Here is a 9,929-nt window from a genome sequence, read left to right on the forward strand (position 1 = left end):
GCCACAGCATTCTATTACATTTGCATCCATTTTATGTGTGTCTGATTCTATGCAAGGTGAATTAGTTATTGAGGTACTGCAATGACCACATTTATAATATAATGTGTCCCCCAAATTGTGGTATGGTTTTAAGTTATAATAGCTTTAATAGCTTAAAATTACACTAAGATTTTTTGCATGTGAAGAAGAGAGGATAGGGAGAGTGAAAAGGGGTGGGGGAGCATAAGGTTTCCTAAGTGCTATAGTTTGGTTTTCTCTCTTGATTATAATATCATTTTAATGTCATTATAGTAGAGCCTTCACAAAAGTCGTGTCCTCATGTTATGTCATGTCATGGAAGTGACCCTGAGCTATACTATATATATTGTACATAGGTTTACCTGTACCAATAGAGCTCTGTGTGCCATTCCAGTGACAGACTGTGTCTGTTTTCTGAGGACCCTCTAAGTTTGGTCAGGCTAATTACCAGTAGGATGGCCACTAGGTGAGGATGAAGCCATGGTAACCTATTAAATGAGGAAAGAGACAAAATGGCCCTTACTTCTTTATGGCTTTTTTTTTTTTTTTTTTGGTTCTGGCAGCAATAGCAGCAAAGGGGGGGGAGGGGTGAGAAGAAAGATGATCTGAGAATCACAAAGTTTTTAAACCATCCATCCACACTGTCAGCACATCCTAAATATGAGATCCATGCCCAATGACAATTAGGTTGATGTGCCAGGTGAGGAACTGAATCTTATCAATATTAACATTCTTATTACAAATGAAAACAGAAGATTCCCAGCTAAGTGGAAGGAGGACCCACAGGTTTTCCTTGGAGAGGCACATGAAGGGGTCAGGAGAATTGTTTTTGCTATGTTTCCAAAGAAAATCATTTTATCATCATTTTATGGGACCTGTAAAAATAATCTACACAACTATGAAGATTATCTTTTATGAAGGTTATAAGAAGGAAATAGGAAGACTTTTGCAAGTTATATTCTCCACTAGGCCAGATCTTTACAGTCATGTAGTTGAAAGAAATGTGCTTATTGTGTGTTGACATTAGAAAAGCATTTGTTTTGCTAAAGCACAATGACACCTAAAAGCCTTATATTAATATCTTGAAAGATTATCTGAAAGACACAACAATGAAAATGACCTTGTTCAATGACCTGATTATTATTATCAAGTAAGGCATCAAACAGGAAGAAGTGTGCCCTCCAAAGATGTTTGCCGCTGTTATGGAGGGAGATTCAGAATAAAGGTCAAGTTAAAGAGGGGTTTCCTCTGTAGTGAAGTCCTCCAAATGTTTCTGTTTGCAGATAACATTATTTTGATTTTGAAACCTTGAAATGTTGTAGAGCATCCTAAATCAGATTCATAACCACTCAAAAGAGTTCAGAATCAATATCCACACAGATAAAAACTAAGCAAATGAATAGTTATTATACATATCCAACTTGTACTTGGATAGATATCCCATAGAAGTGTTCCACGATAGCTGATAAATATTGAACAAAATGGTCTCAGAGTTGAGTGAGATCATGGGACTATATGTGGGAAATTGCTTCTCTCTGAAACCAAAAAGCAACTTTTTAATACCAATATTCTTCTAGTGGGGTATGTATCTGCAAATCATAGTATACCACAGTCTTTGAAAAATAAAAATGGCAGACCACCCAAAGGAAAATGGAGAGACACATAAGTAGACTACAGCATATTATGTTACCAATGAGGATGTATGTAAAAGGTAACATAAAATCTATCATCAAAAAGATGTATGACTGAAAAAGGAGGTATGCTAGTAATGAAGTGAGGGTGAGAAATAATGGATGGCCAGTGTTATGTACTGCATTGGTACTAACTTAAATTCAGGAGAAATAGGAGACCAATCACACATTGGATAGACCTTCTCTGGATAAATTATGAGAGGACATGGATAAGAATCACACATGATGAGTTGCCATCTGTATACAGTAGTGAAATTACATGTCTCCTGGAGTAAGAAGTTATCTACCCAACATGGTACAGCATTAAAGTGAAATTCTAGCATAGTGTCTACCACATAGTAAAAGCTTGATAAATATGAGCTAAGTGACTAATAATATAGGCAAAGTTTAGAGGAAATATGATTTTTAGTCATATCATGGTCCAACATATTGTGAGATAAAAGAAGAAAGAATTGAGAGACAATGTGGTGCAGTGGAAAGACTATTCAACTTGGAGCGTGGGACTTGGTGTCATTGAAATTGAGTTCAAATCCTGACTCTGCCATTTACTACCTTGGGCATGTCACATAACATCTCAAGGCCTCATCTGTAAAATGATGAGACTGGACTAGATAACCTATAAAATTCTTTCCAGGGGGCAGCTAGGTGGCACAGTGGATAGAGCTCCAGCCTTGGAGTCAGGGGGACCTGAGTTCTAATCCGGCCTCAGACACTTGATACTTCCTAGCTGTGTGATCCTGGGCAAGTCACTTAACCCTTATTACCTCACCAAAAAGCAAAAAAAAAAAAAATCCCTTCTAGCTCTAGTTATATTGCATAATGAAATGAATTCCAAGATTAGAGATTGAAACTAGAATATTAAATTAGTTATCCAGAACTTCAAGATTTTAAATTAATTAAATTAAAGTTAAATATTAAAGCCTTTAGATTGCAGTATATTTCTAGTTTTCTGCTATCTTCATAGGTGGCTGTGAATGGAAAGCATCTATTGCTCTACAAACACAGAATTGAACCAGAGAAAATAGATACCCTGGGAATTTATGGCAAAGTACAGATTGTGTCAATTGGGTTTCGAAGTAACTTGGTAAGTACCCCCTGGTAGCTTCACGTTCTTTTAGAATTGCTTTTCTAATAATACTGTTCACCTTTAGAAACCAGGATCTTGTAGTGTAGGAATTCTTTACCAAGTGTCCATGAACCTGGGTTTTGGGGTTGTTGTTTTTTTAAGGGAGATAGATAAGTAGGTAGATAGAGGAAGAGATAGCTAGATAACTACATTTCAGTATACATAATTGATTTCCTTGGCGTAATTCACTGTATTTTATTTCATGCATTTATAAACATTAATCTGAGAAGGGGTCCAAAGGCTTCACCAGGCTGTCAAAGTGGTCTACGACAAAAAAGGGTTAAGAACCCTTCATCTTCTAGTGAGATTGAGCTAGTGCTGATCAGGAAATATCTCCATGAGTATGTTGCTTACCTTCTGGGGAGTTAATTAACTCCTTCAGCTTCCCAGAAGACCACTTAATAAACCTGGTTTTATTTGGGCCTTTATAATGTGTACTATCTCAGACCTGGAATTTTTTATTTTTTGAGGTGAGCTCAGGAATTTATACTTAGCCATCCCTGATCCCACTAGCCAAATGATCTGTCCTTCCTCAGATTTTTCATATATTATTCTGTCTGAATCTCCTTGGCCTTTATCACATTCTTTTATTATACTCATTTGTGTATAAGTTATATACCTCTTTTCTCCACCCAACCCCGACTAGATTGGAAGCTCTTTTAGGGAAGGTACTGTGTGTGATTTTTCATCTTTGCATCTTTAGCACTTAGCACAGTGCTTTGTATACAGCAGACAGTTAATAAATGTTTGTTGAATTCAGTTAGCCAACTTAGGGTCATATGGATTTGGCCTTCTATTTTTAACTTCATCACTGTGGTACTTACTATTGCCACCCAAAGGTGAGGAATCCATTCCAGGGAGAATGTCAGCGGTAAGACCAAACCCAAGACCTTTTTTTTCCTTACTTCCATTTCAGTTTCATAGATGGAGGAAGCTCAAAATATTTTAAAATGTCTCTCTTGGAGTTACTTTAAAGTACAGATAAATGGCTATCTCTTGTCCTCTTTTATTGTTCTGGGAGGAAAAAAAATCACTGTTTGACGTCAACTAATGAATTACATTTATACTTTAAGACTATGTAATTCCTTAAGCAGACCATAATAAGAAAGAATGTTTTGAAGTGTCAGAAAATTTAATTTTTAATCTGTTCTTTAGTCTTTACAAGGAACCCAAGCAACTTCTTCAGGAATGTTGAAGACAACTTCAGGAAATGTAAGTAGGAAAAAATCATCATGGTGGTCAAAGTTCTTTGGGTCACTTTGTAAATAAGATAACTAAGATGCAGGGCATTTATTTTTGTAATTGTATCTCAAATATGAGACCACAAGAGGCAAATGAATAAAAATGGAGAGAAACACTTTGTATTTCTAGAGTTCCAGGTTCAGGCAGAAGCTTAGGCTAGTAATGAAAGGATCATCTTTCATAGGAAAATATAACTCTTTCACAACTATTAGGAAACACATTACATCAGCTACTTAAAGTTAGAACACTGGCCAGATGAAGTTATCAGATTAACAGCTACAATAATAATAATAATAGGTGACATTTATCCAACTCTTTCAGGGTGCAGACGTTATCTCATTTACAATCCGTAACATCCCAGAAGAGATTTAATGTACCTAAACAGCTGGAGACAGTTTGAGCACAAACATCTTAGGGTTGTTTATGTACCCAAAGTAAGGGTCTTGTTGACTTCAGCACATGTATATGTCATGAACAGTGGTATGATTCTGAGCACTGTCTGGGTAGGTAGAAATAGGAATAAAAAAAGTATTAAGTACTTATGACATGCCAGGGATAGCAATCTATAAAGTTCACATATAATTCTGTGAGAAAATATTATAACATGATGACATATAAAAGACCAAGAAAAGCCATCCTCTGAATACTAAATTATCATTTAAAATGACTAGCTTATTATATTCTGGATACATCTTAAATTTATATCACTTGCACAAAACATGTGACATGAGGATTCAAGATATTGCAACCTTCTCCAGTCACATGTTAGTAGAAACGATTACAGGATCAGACTTTACCCAGATCCTAAAACAGAATCCTTTCCTGTTGTCCTTATTCACGTTATTTCTTTCTCTTCTAGCAGATGCAAACATCTGAGGTGTCACAATTTGTAAGTATTTTTTACTTTTAGATGAATGGCAAAATTATTTATACAGTGGATTAGAAATCAGTTAATGCATTTGGCAAATTGACTTAACTCTATTTTACTTCAGAAATGAAGTAAATGAATGGTTGATAACAGTAGCAGCCGCAGCAGCAGCACAAAGAGCCATATTCACCATGAATGTTCCAGGGTCAAATGTCAATTTATAATCCTTGCTTATCTATCATACATTTGTTTACCTCTCTGCCACTGAAATATTGTTTACCAATACTGATTCAATGGGATAAAGGTAAAAAAAAAGTTCTATGTTTTTTATAATAAATCATACACATCTCTTACTGCATTAGAAGGTAAATGCAACCATTTCCCATTTATTTGCGGCATATAAACTTCAAAGCTATCATTACATCAAGTTTTTAAAAATATACAGGGGAATAGTTAGCACTGAAAGAAATCATGTACATTTCCTAATGCACTTCCCCATTGAGAAGTCTGCAGTGTTATGCAGAATGTTGTTGTTCAGTTGTTTCAGTCGTGTCTGACTCTTCATGACCTCATTTGGGTTTTTCTTGGCAAAGATACTAAAGTGCTTTGCCATTTCCTTCTCTAGCTCATTTTTATAGAGGAAGAACTGAAGCAATCAGGTTTAAGTGACTTGCTGAGAGTCACATAGCTTACAGAATGCTGAATTGAGACAACCAGTCTAAGCAGTTCAGTTTGTGTCAGTTTCAGGTCATGGAGCTGATAATCTGGGGGCACCAGTGATGCCCCCTAAATGCAGAAATATGACTGGTTCATTTTGCCCATGTGTAACCTGCCTTCTCTAGCTCATACAGATCTGCTGAAGATGGTTCTTTTTTTTTCCAGACACTTCCTTATATTGCAAGATTGAACTCTGCTCTGAGCTGTGGACGAACCATTGTCATTAGAGGAGAAGTGAAGAAAAATCCAAAGGGGTGGGTAACACTAAACCAGCATTCCTAGAATATTGTAACTTTTTTGCTCAGATAACAGTTTAAAGCAGAGTAGTGCATTGCATTCCCATCAATATGTATATTTCCTCCAACAATACTGCCTTGAGTGGGGGAAAATCACTACTCATCCATGCCAACTCACACTATGTGGTCATACTTTCCCAATATTGTGTGTATACCAACAAATGTTTATTAAACCTTATTTGGGTCTAGAACTTGGAAGAGATGTCAGGGTTGGAGAAGGAGATTTGGGAATCATCTTCATGGAGGATGTAGGTGTGAATGAAATTATATAGAGAAGGGAGAGAAGAGGACCCAGAACTTGTTGGAACACCCACCGGAGAGGGACTATATTTAGCCAGGGTAGATGTTATCTCCTTTTCACATGATGAGATTGAAGCACAAAGAAATTAAGTAATTTACCCAAGATCACACAGCCAGACAATGGCAAAGCCAGGAACTAGAACTTGGATCCTAGCCTAGAGAACATGAAATGGACACTGTACAAAGAATCAGAGATTTAGGTTCTAATCTGACTCAGGTACTAACTAGGCTTTGTGACTTTGGACGAGTCACCTTTCAAAAATAGGTAGGAGGAAAGGGCAACTAAGTGGCACAGTGGATAGAGCACTGGCCCTGGAGTCAGGAGGACCTGAGTTCAAATTCAGCCTCAGACACTTACTAGATATATGACCCTGGGCAAGTCACTTAACCCTGATTGCCTCCAAAAAATTTAGGTAGGAGGTCATTATAGTAGTTCAGATTTGAAAAGGAAACTAGGGTGGCTGAGGTGAGAATGTAGAAGAGAGGCTGGATGTGAGAGAAATTGCTGCAGTAGGATCTATAGGATTTAGCAACTGACTGGCTGTAGAGAGGTGAGGGAGAATGCAGAATCAAAGGTGACTCTAAGTGATGAGCCCAGGAAGCCAGCAGGATTTTGCTGGTGCCATCAACAGGAATTAAGGGGTTGGGTTTTAGAGAGAAGAAGGAGTTTGGTTTGGAACTCAGTTAGTTAGAGGCTTGTGTAGAACACAATGTTAGGACCTAGTTCCATCCTACACCAAGGCCCGTGTATCAAAACTGCCTTCTTAAAACATCTAGCATATAATGTGGAGATAGTTTTACATGGTTTCATATGTAAAATGGGGCACTGTATTTCTTGCCTTCTCAGTGGGTAGGGGAGGAGATGGGGGAGGGAAGGAGAGAATTGGGAACTAAAAATAAAAAATGTTTAAATTAAAAAATAAAATTTTTAAGAAATCTGGCATATACTGACACCTTCCACTATTTATTGATTTGGGCTTTTTTTCTTTGTGTGCTTTTAGAAACTTTAGTATTGACCTAATAGCATCCAGTACAAAGGACATAGCACTGCATTTGAATCCCCGGCTAAGTGCTAAAGCATTTGTAAGAAATTCTTTTCTCTGTGAGAGTTGGGGAGAAGAAGAAAGAAGTATTACACACTTTCCATTCAGCCCAGGGATGTATTTTGAGGTAAGACAATCAGGTAAATGGAATGGTGGGTAGAGCAACTATTCACAACAGGCTCCATTTAAATTGATGTTTGGGGGCTCAGTTAACTAGGAGTAAGGGGGAATCTGTTTTCAATGCTCTTAATATACAAAGATAGCCAGTTGGGTGACTCATTAGAATTCATTCAACAACATCAAAATTTATGTCCTTGAAAGTAGGTATCACAAATTACCTAGGTAGCACGATACTAGTGAATGGTGATTTTAAATGCACAAGTGATGTCAAGAATTAGAAAAGCCATCAGGATATTGAATTTACAAACAGAAAGATACAAAAGTTATTATTAGTACATACCATTAGGCAACATAGGAGATTATGCTAAAGGACTTGCATAGTTTGAATTAGTAGCCCCTTCCCTCGAAATGCTTACAATCCATCAAAAATAAATTGAATAGAATATATATCTGTAAACTACATATAGTTTCAAAATTATGTAAATTAGCTCCAGTGTATGCTGTGAAGTTGAATTCAAATGCATGCAATAGAATAAGGAAATAGAAGAATACACCCAGAAAAGCTCACCCCACGATGACAAAAGAGCATCAAGAAACTAAATCCACCAAGGAAGAAAAAGTTAAAAAGGAATATTCAAAAGATGCCAAACAAGAAAAGCTAGCTAACAAGGGGGAAAAGTCAAAATCGACTAATGAGAAAAGTAAGCCAGCTGGTGCAAAGTCAGAAAAAAGAAAAAGAAAAGCTGAAGAAAAGGGTGTAGATAAAGACCATGAGATTTTGTCATTGAAAAACTCTAAACCATAAGTTGCCGAAATGATGAAGCCATCACCAAAGCACAAAATTGAGTCAGATGTAAACAAGAGAAAAAAAGGAAATAGAAGAAGCTGGGTATATCATGGATGATATCCTGGAAGACATAGATTTTAAGTTGGGTTCAAATGAGAAACATGCAATAGTGAAGAATATAGGATTGGTTGTTTTAGATCTAGGAGGACAGCTAGAACAAATGACAAGAGGATGGGAAGAAAAATGTGTGTGAGATGATAGCATTTTTGTCTATTTAAAGATAAGAGAGTAAGAATGAGTGAATTAAGACCATTGAAATAGGTAGGGGGAAGCCAAATTGGTTGGGTGCCCTAGAAGGAGTTGATACTCAATGCAATTGGTGTTATGAAGTTAATTCAGCATGCTTGGGGAAAGGCTAGATGGAATCAGGGAATGATACAAGAAGATTATGGTGCACATCATGAGTTCACCAAAACCTTTTTGAGAGGTTTTCATTGTCTCATAGCAATATCGAGTGCTATAAATATATACCGGGTTGCTATAAATAAATATGACTTTTGCCTAAGGTCCCATAATGACATAGCTATGATGAGTACTCAAACATCTTGACTTCTCAGGCCATTACTTGGATTGACTTTATTGAAAAGGATGCAAGGGCTTAGCAGCTTTTCTTTTACAGAAAGAATCTCCATCCTTTTTGTGATAAGCTCTGTGATACCCTATGATAAGGGAAGCAAAACAATTCCCAGGTGGTAAGGAATGAGGGTACAGAGAGGGCTGACAGTGAAGACCCTGAGTTCCAGGGAGTATAGTGGAATATACCATTCCCCTTACTGCTGGAAATCCCAGAAAACCAGGGAGAGGCCATTGAAGTAGCCATACCAAACTTAGAGATGAGCCAATAGCTTCCAACAACCTTAGCAGGAGCCCATCCAGCTGAATCAGAATGCTCTTGACTCTGCTTAAGTTATTATTGTTATTGTTCTTAAAGAAAAGCACCTACATTTCCTCTTTTTTTTGTGTGTTTCAGATGATTATTTACTGTTCTGCTAATGAATACAAAGTTGCCATAAATGGAGCCCACGTCTTGGAATACAAATATAGATTTAAGGAGCTTGACAAGATTGACACTCTGAAGATCAGTGGAGACATTGATTTATTAGATATAAGGAGCTGGTAGTTGGAGCCACAAGAACAGAATCAAAACATGGTTTATGTAGTGGGGGGCTTTCAAGAGTTATCACTGAAACATAACTTAGACTGGAATAGGGAAAAGAAATCTGTGGCAAAGGGGACATTATAGCCACTCCTGGTGTTATTCTGACTCACTCCCCACCACAGATTCCTCTTCTCCCACTTTCTTTTTCCCATTTGCCCACCTCCTCCCTCCTTTCTTCCCATTTCCTTGGGCATTGTTTAACTGTACTGGTACAATCCATGGTTAAAAAAAGGATTACTAAAGTCTATTCTAAAGGAATCCAAAACCTAGTCTAAGCTGAACTATATTTATAGAATCTGACTTAAAAGTTGCCAATAATCTGATGCTCTAGTTTTGGCTTACCATGAGGCATATAGAATACATTTAACAGCTAACTGTACCAAAAAAAAAGAAGAAGAAGAAAGAGAAAGAAAAAAGCATGACTTGTAGCTAATTCCTTTGTCATAATACCCATTTAGATTGTACAATAGCCTTAAACAATTCATCCATTACATAGACAAGT

At 37.0% G+C, this 9,929-nt stretch overlaps 1 protein-coding gene across 2 annotated transcripts in view; it reads left to right on the forward strand.

Annotated features, from left to right (window-relative positions):
• LOC114050163 (galectin-8-like) overlaps positions 1 to 9,828 on the forward strand; it is a 20,634-nt gene extending 10,806 nt beyond the window's left edge. Inside the window, exons 5-10 of one of the 2 annotated variants that reach the window (XM_027871781.1) lie at positions 2,674 to 2,793; positions 3,991 to 4,047; positions 4,937 to 4,966; positions 5,828 to 5,916; positions 7,260 to 7,428; positions 9,239 to 9,828. In XM_027871781.1, the coding sequence (XP_027727582.1) occupies positions 2,674 to 2,793; positions 3,991 to 4,047; positions 4,937 to 4,966; positions 5,828 to 5,916; positions 7,260 to 7,428; positions 9,239 to 9,388 (615 nt within the window). In that variant the 3' untranslated portion in view covers positions 9,389 to 9,828. The remainder of the gene's footprint in view (positions 1 to 2,673; positions 2,794 to 3,990; positions 4,048 to 4,936; positions 4,967 to 5,827; positions 5,917 to 7,259; positions 7,429 to 9,238) is intronic. The other variant, XM_027871779.1, reaches the window with a different exon arrangement.
• Positions 9,829 to 9,929: the final 101 nt, after the last annotated feature.

This window comes from Vombatus ursinus, unplaced genomic scaffold (genome assembly GCF_900497805.2).
Source record: "Vombatus ursinus unplaced genomic scaffold, bare-nosed wombat genome assembly UNPS02014798.1, whole genome shotgun sequence".
Taxonomy (NCBI): domain Eukaryota; kingdom Metazoa; phylum Chordata; class Mammalia; order Diprotodontia; family Vombatidae; genus Vombatus; species Vombatus ursinus.